Below are 19,896 nucleotides of genomic sequence, written 5' to 3' on the forward strand. Positions count from 1 at the left end.
GTTGCCATTCTAGAGATGCTAATATGCCCATAAGCTGTTGGTGCCTGATGTCTCCGGATCTGAGAGGCCATTTTGGACATTCAGTAGATCAGTCAAACTTCCCAGATTCCATGGATTTATGTCAACCAAGAGAAAACTCAACATCCCAGGACTTTAAATATACAAATTCAAATATAGAAAGATCTGGACCTGAATCATGTCCCTTGGCAAGATATGAAGGCCTGAAAGGGGTTTCAGAAAAGACCAGACAAAAAGCCAAAAACATCACAAACAAAGTCACATTTTCAGAAGGTCCATGGACAGTCCCATCAATGCAGATGTAAAAGGAAATTGGGAAGATTTGTTAGACAAGAGAATCTGTTAAGACTTGGAGAAGAAAAGATATTCAGACATCGGGTACAGACCAGAATTTAATTGAAATACCAGGTAAGTTTTAATAAAACATTTACAATGTATTGTCATTGTCAATAATAAATCGCTGCTTGATGTCTTGTGTTGTTGCAAAGTATACAGAAAATAACTCAAGGAAGTATCATGTGTGTTGAGGTTGAAATAGAATGAGTATAATTAAGTCAAATATGCATTTAGGTCATTCACTACATTCACATTAAACATGTAGGAAACACTGCAGTTGCCTTGTTTGTCTTTATTATAATGGTGCTGGGAGATGTAGCAGAACTAAAGCTTTGCTGCTCCAATATTGAACAGGAACAGTAAAATGAACCTATAGTGTAAATATATAATCCTCTTGGCCATATCAAACATTGGCAGTCTATGTCTATGCCATTTATATTCTATCACCTAAGCAATGGGATTAACTACCAACAATTTAGAGATCATTGTCAGTTCATACTACAACTGTTTATTTACAATCGACGCATTTTATACAATTTTATTCATATTTTAATGTGCATATTAATGTTCAGATTTGGTTTGGTATTCTGTAGAATACAAGCAACCCTATTGATATCAATTGGACAGGAACACTAAAATAGAAAACCCCAATAAATGATTGGCCATAACCACACCAAAATGTAATAACAACCCCCATAATATCTTTAACACCATATTTCCCTCAAGCACAGACAAGAGCAATCTATACATTCCAAAGGTACTAAAAGAAACTTTAGCCCGTTTAAGTGCAATAGTAAATAATAAATGACTAAAATTGTGCAAACTCATATTGTCCACCCACAGCTGTTTGTATGAAGCATTTGAATCCTCAGGATGAATTTGTTGCAACTTCTCGTAGGACAATAAAATAAAGCAAATGACACACAAAGTCACGGGGTTTCCCACAATCTAATGGCAAGTGCAAGAACAATGACACAGCCCCTCACATCAAGGCTCAAGAGAAATCCAAGTATTTGGCTTTTACATTTCTATGCTATCATTTATGTTTTAGGCCCAGTCCATTGCGCTTGCTCTAGTTCCATATTTACATTGTTTCATAGTTTGCTTCAACTTTATGATCATAACCTTGTAACTAAAACACCTGCACTTGCATTTATACTCAATTACTTATGAGACAAGGGACCAGGGAAGTGTATTGTAAGTAGCACTTCCATTATACTTAAATATACTTTCATTTAGCCTTTAGACTGCTCCCACAACCCCCAATTTTTTGCAAATATGGGGGTGGGGCTTAATTAATGTCACAATGATCTTATCTGTAAGACTTGAACATTAAAGAGATACTGACAACCAGGCTGGCAAAACAGACAGGTTTAGAAACTTTAAGTGACACTTAATTACAAAAGTAGCCCTATCAGTGAAAAATGGGCAACAGGAATTATGGGTAATTTTACATATAAATGTATATTTTAAAAAGTTGTATTTAAGTGTTACTGTCCCTTTAAGATAATGTGAGGGCGGGGCTTAGTTGTGATGTCACAATGAACAGAGTTGACTTAATAACTGACACACCACACACCTAATCATTGCTATCCAGCACACGAGAGAAGAAGGACCTTAGCGAAAGGTAAGAAAAATACATATAAAAAACTCTATATACCCTGTATATTATGGGATGTCAAATTATGAAAGTGTCAGCTGTTTGACTAATTGGCATATCTGTAAGCCTTAAACCTTAAGTTAATATGTGGCTGACATAATTATGATGTCATAATGATCTGTAAGCCTCAAGTGAATATGGGGCGGGGCTTAATTGTGATGTCACAATGAACAGAGTTGACTTGATAACTGACACACCAAACATCATTGCTATCCAGCACACAAGAGAAAATTGACATTAGTGAAAGGTAAGAAAAATACATATAAAAAACTCTATATACCCTGTATATTATGGGATGTCAAATTATGAAAGTGTCAGCTGTTTGACTAATTGGCATATCTGTAAGCCTTAAACCTTAAGTTAATATGTGGCTGACTTAATTATGATGTCATAATGATCTGTAAGCTTCAAGTGAATATGGGGCGGGGCTTAATTGTGATGTCACAATGAACAGAGTTGACTTGATAACTGACACACCAACCACCTATTTATTTATTTCCAGCACACAAAAGAAGAAAAACTTTAGTGAAAGCACACGAGAGAAAAAGAAAATTAGTGAAAGGTAAGAAAAAAAATATATAAAAAACTCTATATACCCTGTGTATTATGGGATGCCAAATTATGAAAGTGTCAGCTGTTTGACTAATTGGCATATCTGTAAGCCTTAAACCTTAAGTTAATATGTGGCTGACTTAATTATGATGTCATAATGATCTGTAAACCTCAAGTGAATATGGGGCGGGGCTTAATTGTGATGTCACAATGAACAGAGTTGACTTGATAACTGACACACCAAACATCATTGCTATCTAGCACACAAGAGAAAATTTACATTATAGAAAGGTAAGAAAAATACATATAAAAAAACTCTATATACCCTGTATATTATGGGATGTCAAATTATGAAAGTGTCAGCTAATTGACATATCTGTAAGCCTTAAACCTTAAGTTAATATGTGGCTGACTTAATTATGATGTCATAATGATCTGTAAGCCTCAAGTGAATATGGGGCGGGGCTTAATTGTGATGTCACAATGAACAGAGTTGACTTGATACCTGACACACCAACCACCTATTTATTTATTTCCAGCACACAAAAGAAGAAGTACTTTAGTGAAAGCACACGAGAGAAGAAGAAAAAGATTAGCGAAAAGTAAGAAAAATACATATAAAAAACTCTATATACCCTGTATATTATGGGATGCCAAATTATGAAAGTGTCAGCTGTTTGACTAATTGGCATATCTGTAAGCCTTAAACCTTAAGTTAATATGTGGCTGACTTAATTATGATGTCACAGTGATCATATCTGTAAGCCTCAAGTTAATATGGGGAGGGGCTTAATTGTGATGTCACAGTGAACAGAGTTGACTGACACACCAAACACCTACTTATTTATTTCCAGCACAGAAGAGAAGAAAAACCTTAGTGAAAACACACTAGTGAAGAAGAACTTTAGAGAAAGCACACGAGTGAAAAAGAACCTTGTGAAAACACACAAGTAAAGAAGAACTTAAGTGAAAGGTAAGAAAAATACATACAAAAAACTCTATATTATGGGACGTCAAATTATGAAAGTGCCAGCTTTGACATATCTGTAAGCATTAAACTAGGGATGCACCAAATCCAGGATTCGGTTTGGGATTTGGCCAGTACTCGGCCTTTATCAGCAGGATTCTGATTTGGCTGAATCCTTCTGTCCGACCGAACCGAATCCTAATTTGCATATGCAAATTAGGGACGGGAGGGAAAGTGCTTGACTTTTTGTCACAAAACAAGGAAGTAAAAGAAATGTCCCCTTCCCATCGCATAAAATAGTGTTCAGTGCATCTCTTCTTTAAACATTAAGTTAATATGGGGGTGGGGCTTGATTGTAATATCACAATAATCTGTAAGCATTGAACATTAAAGTGGTACTAATAGTCAGGTTTAAGAACTTTAAGTAACAAAATGCAGCATTATCAGTCAAAAATGGTCCAGATGGCCTATAGATAACCTTTAGTGTACATTAATATAGTCTGTTTTTAGTGTTACTATCACTTTAAGTTAATATAGTGGGGGGCTTAAATGTGATGTCATAGGAAAAAGTGCGGTGTGAAGAATAAATAAATCCTATATACCCTGTGTAGGGTAAATTAACTAAAAAGTCGGTTTGATTTCGCTTTCCTCCACAAATCAAATTAAGTAGATTTTTCTGTTTTTCTTCACAGAAGAATGAGCAGTTTCTGTTCATTTAGTGACTTGCTGAAAACAAGACAAATGTTGAGAAGATTGTTTTGCGCTTGTTGTAAGGTAAGTCTATTAAAAAAGATTGGGGTGTGTTCTGTTGGGTAGAATGGGGAGAAATACAAGTGCAAAGTGCACAAAATATGGGCTATAATAATGGCCCCAGAAGAGGAAAACCTGGTAACACTTGTCCTTTTGGGGTTCCAGAGAGGAATAATAATTATTTGAGTAATGTCCCTCATTATTTGACTCATTAATAAGCATTTCCCTCTTATTATCAAGTGCCTGAATGAGTTATCATTATGTGCACAGAGATTAAATCAGTTCTTTTAGAGCAAAGTGGGCTTCATATATATTGATTTTCTTTCTATTTGTCATTATTAAAGTCAAAAGTTGTGTTTGAGTCCATTTTAGTATGTTGTTTGCAGTTGCCTTACTTTCTTCCTTACACTAAATATTCTATTGTTCTTTTATCCAAAACAGGGACGAAAGCGAAAAACTCAGTTAAAGGTAATGGATTGTATTTTATAATTACTTTTTGTTGTGTATATGACTTAAATACACATTTTTAGTATGGCTATAGAGGAAGATGACCCCGCGGTCAGTTTGTTTCTTCTATAGTTGCATCACTATCTTTATTATTACTTTATATTATTTAATATTGCTTGGCCACTTTGCTTTTTCTTTTAATAATTTTTTTTTAATATCTCTAGGAACCCAGAGGAACATTGGAACTGGGAAATCTGATTGGCAACGGCTCCTCCGGCCAAGTCTACAAGGTGAACTAAAGTATCTAACACAGAGATAGCAGATAAATAATAACTTCAATTGGTTGTTCACCTATGAAATAATTATTAGGGTGGTGTAGATCATGAGACAGTTTGCAATTGGTCTTTTTTTAATTAAATATGGTTGTTCTGCAGCTCAAAAGTTTAGAATTTCAGGAGCGATCTAGTTTTTATTTACCGTAGTAACTATGAAGTGGTTACATTATAGACTGGAAAATGTATAAGCATTTCAATTATCGCTTCACAGAGCAACAGATTTACATAAACCAGATAAGATTATAAACTGCAAGCTGGATAGAGAAAATCAATTATTTAAAAAAAACTTTATAGAAACAAAAAATAAACAAAAACTTAGTGAAGAATAGGTCATTCTGTATCATTCTAATATGTAACATAAAGGTAGATTTCCCCTAAACCTTTGATTAATTCTGCTGTAAGCATGACTACCTATAAACTTCTTATAATAAGCTAGCCTGTTATTATAGGTAATTAAAGATGGGAACTATAGAGGGGTGGGATGAACATGTTCGGAAAAAGGCAATTTTCAAATATTAACAAAATCCATTTTTTTTGCTTTTACAGGGTCACAATCTGAAAACCAACAAGGTTGTGGCCATTAAAATGATGAACCCTTCTGAGGTAATATATCTTTTTTCTTAAATAAGTAACAAACATGCATGAACTTACAAATAAACTCATAAAGTGCACTGTATTTACTCGTGTTTCTATTTACCTAGGATACTCAGAAGGAAATAAAAACGGAGATAGAGATCCATAAGGAAGTATCAAGGCATAAAAACATCGCCTCATTCTATGGAGCCTATCAACAACGTGGCTCCATAATGATGCCTATAATGGTAAGACTAGGTTTTTGTACAGATACATAGAGTTGACTACTCTTACCCATATATTGTTCAGCTAAAACTGTTGGCTGGATGAGTATGAGGGAATATGTAGTACGTCAGTTCGACCTTATTTTCTACTAAACTCAATACTTTGGGGAGCATACAGGAACATGCTATTAATATTTGTCTTTTTCTTACAGATTGAAATGGAATTTTGTGGAGGTGGGACACTCTTCGAACTGATCAACAGCCCTTTTTGTAGAGGTCTTCCCGAACATTGCATTGCTTATGTATGTCGGGAAGTCTTAAAGGTATGTCAGGCTCAACTTATTCTAGCATGTTCTATGTATTTGTTTATAATTTGTGTTAGAGAACATTGACAAATTGGTGTTTTCTTTTTCTTTTTTTCTTTTTCTTTCTTACAGGGTCTGTCACGCCTCCAGAAAAAACAAATAATGCACCGAGACATCAAATCCCATAATATTGCGATAACTGAAGACGCCAGTATACGTTTAAGTAAGAAAAATGTATCTAATATATGATAATTATAGGATATCATTGTATTTTTATTAATCCACTACAGATAGGTTTGCCACCTGGCAGTATATTAAACACCTTGCTTACAATTATTCTTGATACCAATGATATTAATAGATAACAAACATTCCAATGGCATGCCAAAAATGGTGTCAATTCTGGCTCCAAAGGGTGATTATATATTTATAGAATTCTAGTCTCGTATACAGCAATGTCTTTCCTAAGACAACTGTATAGGATACTATGACACCCTTTCATCATGTCAAGCCATGGCCAGGCCAAATTCTAGCAATGGTAGCATTTAAAATGTACATACCTATAAGAAACTTTTAATTTCTATTATATATATATATATTACAGCTCTTGCAAAACAACAGCTGAATGACAACATAATTAGTTTATCCATTGTTTTCTGTTTTTCACTTTGAGATCAGTATAATTACTTTACCATTTAAGTTTTTAATTCAATTTTTGTTTATGATTTTCAGTTGATTTTGGGCTTGCAAGAAAAGTTAAAAGATTTTGGCCTTGCAAAGAACTACAGGGAACGCCGCACTACATAGCACCTGAGGTGTGGACATGCAGCTCATATGATTTTAAGGTAAGACTTCACCTTGAATGTGGTCCAACTGTCATTTTTCTGTATGTTTTACACCTTTCTGATTTAAATAACATTAGTGTTTTGACCACCACTGTCCCCATAGGTCTAAGAATAAATGAAACACACAATTGTACCAGCTGTCAGTATCATATATACATGTTTGTGTATATATATATATATATATTCACTCTGTATTTATTATATACACAATATATAAATAGCAGTTGAAGCTAAAAAGAGATATTTCTGTGGTTTTCTTATGTCAAACAAGCCCTAACTAGCAATTTCTTCTTGAAACTCTTACTTTAATTTTTACATCAATACATGAAAGTGTCAGCAATGCTGATTATTTGTTGTCTTTACCTCTCAGTCATACTTAAGAATAAACAGAGGTGAGATTGAAAACCTATAATAATATGTAACTGAAAAATACATTAACTAATTGCCTTTCTTTTCATTTTCAGTGCGACATATGGGCTTTGGGAATAACTGCCATTGAGATGGCAGAAACAAGCTGCCGTGAGTATTTCCCAGTATCTTTTTGTGTTGTGTTAGACTTGTTTGGGGCTTTCACCAAACACATATAGATATTAGTTGTATTTATAATGTGTTGAATGAAAGAAGTAATGTTGCACATAAGCCCAGCTCTCCCCAACTCTGAGAGAAGTAAGAATGTAACATGAAGTTTAAGAACAAATTAGTGCTATTATCAACTATGATTGATAATGAAATAAAGAAATAATAGTTTGCTAGCTCTGTAGCATTTAGTTGGAACCCTGGGAATTATTTCTTAATAACTAAAGGGACCCAGGTTGAAAATTAGAAGATTGTAGATTGTAAGGTTTGAGGGGGAAGGCAGTAAATATTTTCATAACAACAACCTAGATTTATTAGGAACATCCGGAATCTGACATGTATTTATTTATACCCATTAGCACTGCTCCATTTACAAGGAGAAGCAGTTGGAAAAGAAATCGTATCTGGAGATCCTCCAACTCTGAGTCGACCACGCAGATGGTAAGATAACCACATCTCATTTGAAAACCAGACATTCTGCTCTTAAAGTTATCAGGAGCATTTTATATTATCTCTAAATCAACACCCTTTTATTATTTTTTTCAGGTCTCCAGCTTTTAACTCCTTTATTGATCTCTGTCTAACCAAAGATCCCAAAGACAGACCAATGGCTAAGTTTCTGCTCCAAGAACATCACTTCATAACAGAGCTACAGGATGAAATGCAAGTGAAAGCAGAAATGAAAGACTTAATCAGAAGACTGAATGCAGCTAAACATCTAGCTTCAAAAACAGCAGAAGACATTGCTAATGCTGCAGTAGAAGAAGTGCCCAGTGACGTTGTTGTGTCACTGGACACAAAAAAAGAAAAAACAGCAGAGAATGCTGAAGAAGCTGCTTCAGAGGTTCATGTGGATGAACCAGCCAGTGAAGAAGTTGTGGAGGCAATTTCACCACAAGATGTCGGCTCAACCGACATTATGGGGAAACAGGACACCATATGTCATATTAAAATAGGTGAACCTGAGAAGGATGTTGAAGCCTCAACTACACCTAAGGAGGACCCACTTCAGTCCAGTGAAAAAGCCCCAGAACTTTCAGTTTCTCAGGATTTGTCTCCACAAGAGGAAGTCGGCTCAACCGACACTGAAGAGGAACAGACCACCGTATGCCATATTGACATGGGCGATTCTGAGGAGGCTCCACACACCTCATTTCAGTCAAGCAAAGAAGCCCCAGTATTAGAAGAGAATACTGGAGATTAGGTCACAGAAAATGCTAGTGACTTTATAGGCTTAGTAATGTTATTGTTATTATTGTTACTGGCGCTTTTTCATCAACCGACACAAAAATAGAAGAAACAGCAGAGAATGCTGAAGATCTAGCCTCAAAAACAGCAGAAGACATTCCTAGTTCTGCTGTTGAAGAAATGCCCAGTGACGATGTTGTGTCACTGGACACAAAAATAGAAAAAACAGCAGAGAATGCTGAAGAAGCTGCTTCAGAGATTCAGGTGGATGAACCAGCCAGTGAAGAAGTTGTGGAGGCAATTTCACCACAAGATGTCGGCTCAGCCGGCATTAAGGGGAATATATTTATATTCAGAAGATGAAATTCTGCATCTTCATTTCTTGCAAATGGTTTTCTACATTGGGATATAAGTAAAAGAGGAGGAAGGAGGCACATTTAATTCAGAAGATGAAATTCTGCATCTTCATTTCTTGCAAATAGTTTTCTACATTGGGATATAAGTAAAAGAGGAGGAAGGAGGCACATTTAATTCAGAAGATGAAATACTGCATCTTCATTTCTTGCAAATATTTTTCTACATTGGGATATAAGTGAAAGAGGAGGAAGGAGGCACATTTAATTCAGCAGATGAAATTCTGCATCTTCATTTCTTGCAAATGATTTTCTACATTGGGATATAAGTAAAAGAGGAGGAAGGAGGCACATTTAATTCAGAAGATGAAATTCTGCATCTTCATTTCTTTTTAAAGTTTTTTTTCTAAAATAAACCAACCATTGTACATCTTGATGTTATTTCTGTGAAGTGTCTCATTTATGTTTTCAGTTTTTACCGATTTTAAAAATACATCTGCATCTTTCTTTTTTCCCCTTGATATTTGGTTTAACATCAGTAGAAACATGAAGGGATAGGAATGTCAGGCACATATATTATTTAGGCTCCTTCACTTTATTTCATGCCAAAATTGATCCAGGAACTAGTCCGATTGCCATCTTGGAGTCAGGAAGGAATTTTTCCCCCTCTGAGGCTGAGAGGGAGATTGAATGGACATAGAAGGGGAGACACAAGCATAGAACAGACAAGACCAATCTTAGGGAAAAGCAAGAGTAGGATAAGCCAACGGAGAGCGAGACAGACTACAGCAGCATGGAGCAGATGTGGAAGAGGATGGAGGAGATGTGGAAGAGGAAGGACCACAGGGCAATGGAGTGACCATAGAAGGGGAGACATGAGCATGGGACATCAGGAATGATCAAAAATGTTCAACTAAAGAAAATAATTGGCACAAAAGAACAGTGACACCTCTAAGACTCTTGGAGTTGCCACATTTCTTCTTTTTAAAGGTTTTATTCCAAAATAAACCAACCATTGTATGTCCTGATGTTATATCTGTGAAGTGTTTCATTTATGTTTTCAGTTTTTACTGATTTTAAAAGTACATTGCAAATTTGGTGCTGATTTACAAATATTCATTTTGGAAAGTCTGATCTGTATTTATGGAAGGTAATTAGAGCGTTTACAAAGGCAAGGGTAAATAAGAGCAAGAGGGTTCTAGGACAAGAATAAAATTTATGCTGGAAGGAGGAAGACAGAAGAGTAAACTAAGGAAGCACTCAGTGAGTTGCCTCAGGGCAGGAGCAGCCCTTGAAGGGGCCGACAATTTAAAAAACTAAATGCTAAGAGTAGGGCATTCAATAACATGCTAAAAGATAACATAAAGGTTGACTACCCCTTTAATCATGATTAATACACACAGACAACCACTTAAAAAACAATTAGCACCCTATGTATCATACGTAAATGGATTCTGTTATGATATTTATGTTGTCGTTTTTATTGTTTACACTGCAAATAATTCACTCTACAATATAAAGGGGCACATTTACTTAGCTCGAGTGAAGGATTAGAATAAAAAATACTTTGAATTTTGAAGTATTTTTTTGGCTACTTCGACCATCGAATTGGCTACTTCGTCCTTCGACTACGATTTCGAATCAACCATTTGAACTAAAAATCGTTCAACTATTCGACCATTCTATAGTCGAAGTACTGTCTCTTTAAAAAAAACTTCGACCACCTACTTCGCCACCTAAAACCTACCAAGCACCAATGTTAGCCTATGGGGAAGGTCCCCATAAGCTTTCTAGGCAATTTGGGATCGAAGGAAAATCGTTCGATCGATGGATCGTTCAAATCTTTCGATGGAAGTAAATGCAGTAAATCCTTCGACTTCGAAGGATTTTACTTAGATGGTCAAATATCGAGGGTTAATTAACCCTGGATATTCGACCAATAGTAAATGTGCCCCAAAATATCATTCCTGAAGCAACAAGTGTATTTAGTTGTAATATTGGTGTGTAGGTGCATCTCAGCTCATTTTGCCTGGTCATGTGATTTCAGAAAGAGCCAGCACTTTAGGATGGAACTGCTTTCTGGCAGCCTGTTGTTTCTCCTACTCAATGTAACTGAATGTGTCTCAGTGGGACCTGGATTTTACTATTGAGTGCTGTTCTTAGATCTACCAGGCAGCTGTTATCTGGTTACCTTCACGTTGCACTCCAACTTGCAGTACAGCAGTTAAGAGTGACTGAAGTTTATCAGAGCACAAGTCACATGACTGGGGGCAGCTGGGAAACTGACACTATGTCTAGCCCCATGTCAGATTTTGAAATTAAATAGTAAAACATCCATTTGCTCTTTTGAAAAACAGATTTTAGTACAGAAGTATATCGGAGCAGCACTATTAACTGTTGGCAATTTGGAAAAAAACATGTTTTCACATGACAGTATCCCTTTAATGTTTCTGTAAATGAAAAACAAAGAAACCTTTTTGGCTATACTACACATACAAAGGCACACATACTCATTGTCATTGTCCTATGTGGAGCTACATGGAATGGATATCAGCGTGGAAACAAAAAAATATGCATTTTCACATATGCTAAAGGATTGAATAACTAACCTTTGGTATGTTTTTCAGAAATAAATGTTTTTGTCTAAGAATTTCTGGCATTTTTTTATTTCTCTAAAAAGAAATCACAAAGAACTCTACTACAAAATTGCACCAAGTAAAAGCTGTCAAGGTCCCATAGAAGTCAACAGAAGCTGTGCTGAAACTATTGAAATGTCAGCTATTCAGAAGTTTTGGAGGTTTTCGGATTTTTTTGCACATCATTCAGTATTTTTTTCATTTGTACGTTAAATATTCATCTTTTCATAAATGACATAGCATTTGTGGTTTCAAAAAAGATCGTGGAGCAAAAAGATTCCTTTATAAAAAGTGTGAATTAAAAAAAAGCACTATACAATTGGCTACAAAATATGCATACCTTGAAAAATCTCTAAAAACTTGAGTTTTTCAGACAATTTCTAGTGAAAAAAAATCGAATAACCTCTAAAAGTCAGAATTGATTGAAAGGAGTTCAATAAGATCCGCGCAGCTGCCATTCACTTTTATAGCACCTCGACAACTTTTACTTGTTTTGTAGTAGAGGTTTTTGTGGCTTTTACACTTAATACACTTTGAACTTTTAGAGCTTTTTAAAAATATAGGAAACCCCTACATTTTTTGAGATTTGTACAAAAGCGAATTGCAATTAGTAAATGTTCCCTTGCCCTCATACTGCAGAAACTAAACTCGACGTATATATAAAAACGATCTATCTTTGCATCACTTTTTGGAACAACAGAAACCATATACCATAAAAACTGTACAGTGAAAATTTGGATGGAATTAATTTTAAAAAATAAAAAAGGCATTTATATATTAAATAAACTCTGGAGAAGAGAGACTGATATTCAGAGGACTAGGTGAAAAAATACTTAGGTAGAATATAGTTGTCAAAATTTCGGTCATTACGTCATAACCAATAGGATTGTTTTACCTTCAATAAGGATTAATTAGATTTTAGTTGGGATCAAGTAAAAGGTACTGTGTTATTATTACACAAAAAAAGGAAATAATCTGAATTATTCTGAATTATTTGGATAAAATGGAGTCTATGAAAGACGTCATTCTCATGATTCGGAGCTTTCTGGGTGATGGCATTCCAGATAACAGATCACATACCTATAGTTTTCAGTAGGTCATTATAAAATGTACTGGTGTGTATAATACTGAAAATAAAGTAAATGAAGATAAAATGTATTTTCAGGAATGTTTTCATTAGAAAAAACTTTCCTTAAGGGGATACAGTTACACAGTTAAATTGGGTTGAAAAAAAGTCCATCAGGTCCAACCCCTCCAAATGAAAACCCAGCCCCATACACACAGCCCTCCCTACTGTCACATAAATGATATATACCCATATCTATACTAACTATAGAGTTTAGTATCACAATAGCCTTTGTATTATGTCTGTCCAAGAAATCATCCAAGTCCCTCTTATAGTCATTAACTGAATCATCACCCGGCAGTGCATTCCCCAACCTCACTGTCCTCACTGTGATGAACCCCCTACTCTGTTCCTTTAAATGAAACTTCTTTTCCTCTAGTCTGAAGGGGAGGCCTCTGGTACGTGATTCTCTTTATGGGTTAAAAGGTCCCCTGATATTTGTCTAAATGTCTAATATGATATGGTCATGTTCTTGGTGTCCGCAGATTTGCAATAGTTTATAATAAACTTGCATTTTGGAAAGATCATAAAATCGGAGGTCTTGGTTGCAGAGCTAGGCTTTACCTGATTTTGTCTTTATCCCTTTCCTTGTTTTTAATTGTTGATGATACTTTTTTGGTTGGCATGTTCCCTGCAGTACTTAATAGCATTAATGAACTCCACTTCTTTCTAAAGAGGGTGTTACTAATCAAGTGTCATGGTTGGAGTGGCCTTGATGCTGTACAGCAGGGATCCCCAACCTTTTGAGCTTGTGAGCAACATTCAGGAGTAAAAAGAGTTGGGGAACAACGCTAGTATGAAAAATGTTCTTTGGGTGCCAAATAAGTGTTGTGATTGGCCATTTGGTAGCCCAACCTACATTGAGAAGTTTGACAGTACACCTGGTTTTTATACAACCAAAACTTGCCTCCAAGCCTGGAATTCAAAAATAAGCCCCTGCTTTGAGGCCACTGGGAGCAACATCCAAGGGGTTGGGGAGTAACATGTTACTTACGATCTACTGGTTGGGGATCACTGGTATAGAGTATGGTGACAAAGCATGACCCTGCATCACCCAGCCTGTACTCACCTGACTAACTGACCAATAAAATGCATGACACAATCAACTTTTGGATTGATACTGGCCACAGTTTTAATCAACCTAGACAATACAACCAAATTGGTTATTGATCACCTAACCCTCATTATCCTGTACAAATCTTAAAATACCTTTTTTTGGTTTTAATCCAAGTCTTGTCTATTGCTGTGTGTGAGTGAGTTTCGGTGAAACCTAGCTGCTGCCCACCTCGTGCCCGGACAATGAAGGAGTTCCCCACCAACCAGATGTTAGAGGGAGCAAATTATTTTTCTCAACACTGGTCTTGGCAATCATTCATTTCTCCACAAGAGGGTAGTACAGGCTTTTCAATGCAATCTCATCATTTATTGATGGATACTACAAAACATAATGGGGTTTTTTTTGTCTGTGATTTGGTCACAACTCATATATGTATTTATATGTATAAATATGTCTATACAGATCTAATGATCTAATAATAATCTAATTATTAATATCCCTGGGATCTATCTGTTTATGTGGTGTGTTTCTCAGCTGCTGGTTTCCAAGTAGTTCTGAGATATTCTGTTCTGGAAGGGATATAAATCTTGGCAGGTCTCATGTAATGTGCAGAATTTTCAGCCTAAATTTCTGTTACTCCAAGATCCAGGCTCACTCTACACCAGGACTGGGATCTTGCTTAAAAGAGCAGAAACACCAAAATGTTTGCATATTTCAGATTGTACTCGCTTCAGTCTTCTGCCTGTTTCACAAGATACACAAAGTAACACATGTATAGGAGAAACTGGATACGTTTTGGAACCCTTGGGTCTTTGCTAGTGTATGTTATTATTTGCAAGTATGGGCAGGGTTGGACTGGGAAAAAAAACCCGTGAGCCCCGTAGACCCATTCCAACATTCCAGGCCCCCTGTACACATGTACAAATGGCGGCATGCGTGCACATATGCTAACAATGGTGCACCCTCAAATGGGATGTGCCCAGCAAATGCGGACACTGGCACACGTCACCAGACATTTATTTTGGGGCTTGGCAGCTTAGGTCTGGCCGGCGGGGATCCATGAGGACCGGGGCCCACTGGGTTTTTTCCTGATGTCCCGCTGGCCCAGTCTGACACTGGACCCAGAGCTGCTCCCTGCCCTGAGCCTGCACCTTTACCCCACGAGCGATCACTAAAATAAAAGTTCATGTGGGTGGGCGGCAGTACAATCAATATTTATATGGACAATGAAGTGTGTGACAAGGTAGGATAGGGGATGACAAGGGGATATTTGCATATTTGGATTATGTCCAACATATAATGATGACCAAAACAAGAGCCTGATTGTGTGAAGTCGGCATATTCTGAATTTTTGAGTGGGGAGATTGTTTTTTAATCACTATAATATCTCACGGCACCAGATTACGCATTGTGCCCATTGTACTGTACATTTTGCTTTACCTTAGTTATTGTCATATACATTGTGTTATGTGTACTGGAGGTTGTTTTTACCTTGTTCTTATCGTTTAATTGTGTAACCAGGACATGGGGATGGACATCAGGTCCCCCATTCTGATGCACAAACAAGATTCTGAGATGATACAAGACTTGTCTTAATAACAGTGTCCACAAAATGGCTGCTGCCTGCTTGGAGGAAACAAGATTCAAATAATTTATAGAGTGTAATTAATGTTTATTTTGATTAATTTACGTGATTAAATAAGATTCTGAATATTTTTTTCAGGTCACGGGTCCCCTTTGAATCTCATTGATTTTGGCAGTGTTGAACTGGCCCTCCTAGAGCCCTGCACAGACATGTGCCTGGGGCTCAACCACGTTAATGGGTGGGTGATATTCCATATTATTTATGTTTATTGTGTATTATTTCTGTCTTATTGTACAAATCCAAATGGTACAGAAAGCATACCACTGCATGTACCTCTCTATAAGTGGGATTTACCTTCACCTGGACCCTCTCTTGTAATAAACCGGTCAACCAAGATTATGCCACAAGAGCACACACTCTAAACAGTTTATCATTAGACCAACTCCATGCCTCCTCATATGATGGGTGCCAAACCATATTAATCAACCAAATTGCTGCCGAGAGCTGATCAAGGATTACTAGTAACATCAATTTTTGGCTTTATTCAGACGCATATGAAGGTTACATCGGTGGGTGTGCAATTGTAAATGCGTTTCGTGCCCTAGGATTGGACACTCCTGAGTAATCCTTGATCAGCGCTCCGCAGCGATTTGGTTGATTGGTGCATTAACCGGTAAGGAGTGACCGGTGTATCGGGAGAGCTGTAATTGAGCAGGAGGACAGACAACTCCGGGTGAGCTCCGCCATTACCGCATCGGCAATTGACCAAACCATATTAGCCTGGTTCTGCTTTGACTTAAATGAATGGAAGATACAGAGCTATAACATGCACTCACTTCCTATTAGACATGCACCGCATCCACTATTTTAGATTCGACTGAACCCCTGAATTCTCCACTAAAGAATCAAACCAAATCCTAATTTGCATATGCAAAGTAGGGGGGGGAAGGGGAAAACATTTTTTACTTCCTTGTTTTGTGATAAAAAGTCACACAATTTCCCTTACCGCCCCAATTGGCAAATGCAAATTAGGATTTCGGCAAATCCGAAACCTGCTGAAAAAGGCCGAATCCTGGCTGAATCCTGAACTGAATCCTGGATTCGCCGCATCCCTACTTCCTATCAGTTCCCTTTTTCAATTGTCAAGTCTCCATATCCCTTTATGAACAGTTTTCTGCCAGATAAAAAGATTGTTTATCTCACAAGGAAAGAAGACTAGTATATTGCCATACTACTCAGCAGCTAATGAAGTCTCACCATAACTACCAATAAGCAGGAGATTGCACTATTAACCCAAGAATGCCATAAAGATAGATGGTTTTAGTCTTTTGCTAATTGCCCTCTGTATATATTCACTCCTCTGCCATGTTTGCAAAATGCATAACTTTACTGCACCAGGCTCATAATAATAATAATTATAATAATAATAATAATAGCGGCCAGACACACAGGGGCTTGTTTGCTGCAGCAGCTTCTCCACCTCGTTCTTTCTTTGACAAAAGACAGAGCTCAGTGAGTGGTTATTGCAGGGACTGTATTTTCAATGGGGAAGGAGAGTGAATGGGAGATGATGGAATAGGGAAAAGCATTGCAGTATTAACCCCTGTTGTGTCCATGGCATGTTATAAACCATCGGTTAACATAAAAAAAAAAATAATGTAATTGTGAAATATAAGGATATTAGAAGTTATCAACACCATACAGTATATATATATATATATATATATTGCTATCAGAAGGGATAGTGACCTCACTAAGAACCCCATATACGTAACTGCATCAGTGATCTGCAATGTGATAATAATTTACGGGCTTTAATGAATCTTTTAAATTGTGAAAATATTCATTCTCAGTTCTCACAGCAGCCACGTAGCATAGAGCATTATTCCATTATTTATAATATCCAATTCCCTAAGAAAGGTCTTTAGTTACCCTTTACATCATAGAGTCGCACTCTTGCATTAGACCCATTTTTGCCAGAATCTAAAAGTTTAAAGGGATTTCCCTTGTAATAAACTTTCCTTCCCTGGTGAGGTGATAAAATGGGGGGTAAAAAAAGAAACCCTGATTGTTTTATTTTTGGAGTGAGAATAAGTCCTTATAAGGCTCTCGTCTGGCGCATCTCTCTCTCCTCCCTCCCTTCTGCCTCCATCACTACTCCCTCCCTCCCCACGCTGCTTGCACGTAAGATGCTGTTGCTAGGAGACGGGTTCTCGTTGCTAGGGCTGCGTGGGAGGAAAACCGTGTTAAAAGAGTTTAGAGAAAAGAAAGAAAGAATGAGAAAGTGAAATGTTGAGAGAGAGAGAAAGAAGAGGGTTGGGGGATAAGTGAAGAAGAAAGAAATATAAATAAAGTAGGAGAACAGAGAAGGGACATTAAAACAGATTAAGGGAACAGAATATGACAAGACTAGAAATTAGACAAGACAAGAAATTAGATCAGTCATATGGATGGATAGGAAATAGTGAAAGGTGCAGTGGTGGACAGATATATATATATATATATATATATATATATATATATATATATATATATAATTCAGTTATGTTGTTGCTTGTAGCAAAACCAGTGCAAAACCAATATATTTATATATTATATTTTGTAATCTGACATATTGTCAGTTTCCCAGCTGCCCCCAGTCATGTGACTTGTGCTCTGATAAACTTCAATCTCTCTTTACTGCTGTACTGCAAGTTGGACTGATATCACCCCCCCAGCAGCCTAACAACAGAACAATGGGAAGGTAACCAGATAGCAGCTCCCTAACACAAGATAGCAGCTGCCTGGTAGACAGCACTCAATAGTAAAATCCAGGTCCCACTGAGACACATTCAGTTACATTGAGTAGGAGAAACAACAGGCTGCCAGAAAGCAGTTCCATCCTAAAGTGCTGGCTCTTTCTGAAATCACATGACCAGGCAAAATGAGCTGAGATGCACCTACACACCAATATTACAACTAAATACACTTGCTGCTTCAGGAATACACTTCTCTCAGCTGCAGAAAAAATGGAGGCTGAGAGAAGCAGAGCCAATGCTCCGTGTGCCCTGCCCTATAAAATGTACCATTGTGCTTTTGCTGTCAGAGAGACAGTGAGATCAGTGTGACAAAAAAATGGTTTTATTATCTTGATAACTTGATAATGCAATACTGACATGAGGAAATTAGCGCCAAAAAAAACCAAACTGTACCTAAAAGCATAGTGTAGGACAGGGGTCCTCAACCTTTTTTACCCACGAGCCACATTCATCTGTAAAAAAAGAAAGGGAGCAAAACAAGTATGAAAAAAGTTCCTGGGCTTTCCAAATAAGTCTGTGACTTGGTATTCTGTAGTCCCTATGTGGACTGGCAGTCTAAGGGAAGTTCTGTTTGGCAGTGCACCTGGTTTTATACAACCAAAACTTGCCTCCAAGCCTGGAATTCAAAAATAATCACCTGCTTTGAGTCCTCTGGAAGCAACAGCCGAGTGTGAGGATACTCACCCACAGTGACGTGTCCGATCTCGTTCCCGTGTCCAGCTTCTGCATTCTTTCCAGTGCATACACAGGTGTACAAATCGTGCACCAATTTGAGGCTGCACGTCGGTTTAGACGCAAGGACGTTTTGACGCCTGTGTCAAAACGTCAGTGACGAAACGCTGCATCCTGACGCACCCCCTCCATTTTTGGTGCCAATTCTGCTTATTTAAGGACGTAAAAGGCCTTGTTTATTGTCTGGTTGGGTTGTTCCTGATACCTAACCTTATTTACTTCTGCTGTTTCCTGTTGTGACCTCTGCCTGCCAACTGACTTCATTGACTTCCGCTTTCCTTGACCCTTTGGCCTGACTCTGACTACAAAACTACGCCGCCTGCCTCTGAGCTGCTGACCATGCTCTCTTCTGAACCCTTGGTACATCGATCCGGTTAGTCTCACTGGCTAATCTCCACTTCACAGGCCCCCTGTCCAAACTCCAGGTGGGTTCCATGTTGTGTGAGGAGCTTGTGGGTCGCCTTCTTCTGAGACTGTTGCTCCTTCCTCTCTGGATCCCACCAGTAAACCTGACAGCTGAGGGGTTGGTGAACAACACGTTGCTCATGAGCCGCTGGTTGGGGATCACTGGTGTAGAACAATGAAGTGATTTTAAGATGACAATCAGAATAGTAATTATACCATTTAATTTTTTTCCTGCATATTAGTATTCTTTGCCTCAGCTAATCCTCCTTATCTCTTTCACTTTCATTGTTCAACACAAGTTCAGTCAATAGGGTTTGTGCTAAAGTGACTTTCTGTTTATTTTTTTAATGTAAGTTTCATTTTCTAATTTCTTGGTTCTTTGGAGCCATTGTGGGAGAAAAAGATGGGCAATAAATGTGAACTTTCTG

General features: G+C 37.3%; 1 protein-coding gene across 2 annotated transcripts; it reads left to right on the forward strand.

Moving 5' to 3' along the window:
* Positions 1-1,522: 1,522 nt before the first annotated feature.
* LOC108715059 (traf2 and NCK-interacting protein kinase-like) lies at positions 1,523-10,157 on the forward strand. 2 transcript variants are annotated; one of them, XM_041560683.1, is made up of 13 exons: positions 1,523-3,168; positions 3,421-3,539; positions 4,226-4,307; positions 4,725-4,751; positions 4,955-5,020; positions 5,612-5,668; positions 5,767-5,886; positions 6,075-6,185; positions 6,300-6,390; positions 6,900-7,012; positions 7,477-7,531; positions 7,948-8,029; positions 8,135-10,157. In XM_041560683.1, the coding sequence occupies exons 3-13, from the start codon at positions 4,230-4,232 to the stop codon at positions 8,790-8,792; spliced, it is 1,458 nt and encodes a 485-aa protein (XP_041416617.1). In that variant the 5' UTR covers positions 1,523-3,168; positions 3,421-3,539; positions 4,226-4,229; the 3' UTR covers positions 8,793-10,157. The 2 variants fall into 2 exon arrangements, with proteins under 2 accessions (XP_041416617.1, XP_041416618.1); XM_041560684.1 differs by lacking the exon at positions 1,523-3,168 and having other exon boundaries at positions 3,179-3,539.
* Positions 10,158-19,896: the final 9,739 nt, after the last annotated feature.

This window comes from Xenopus laevis, chromosome 4S (assembly GCF_017654675.1).
Source record: "Xenopus laevis strain J_2021 chromosome 4S, Xenopus_laevis_v10.1, whole genome shotgun sequence".
NCBI classification, from domain to species: Eukaryota; Metazoa; Chordata; class Amphibia; order Anura; family Pipidae; genus Xenopus; species Xenopus laevis.

Coding starts and splice junctions, on each gene's coding strand:
- LOC108715059 (XM_041560683.1), top strand. CDS start 4,230: ATGAGCAGTTTCTGTTCATTTAGTGACTTGCTGAAAACAAGACAAATG. Junction 5,887..6,074: donor CCATAATGATGCCTATAATG/GTAAGACTAGGT, acceptor TTTTTCTTACAG/ATTGAAATGGAATTTTGTGG. Junction 7,532..7,947: donor GATGGCAGAAACAAGCTGCC/GTGAGTATTTCC, acceptor TATACCCATTAG/CACTGCTCCATTTACAAGGA.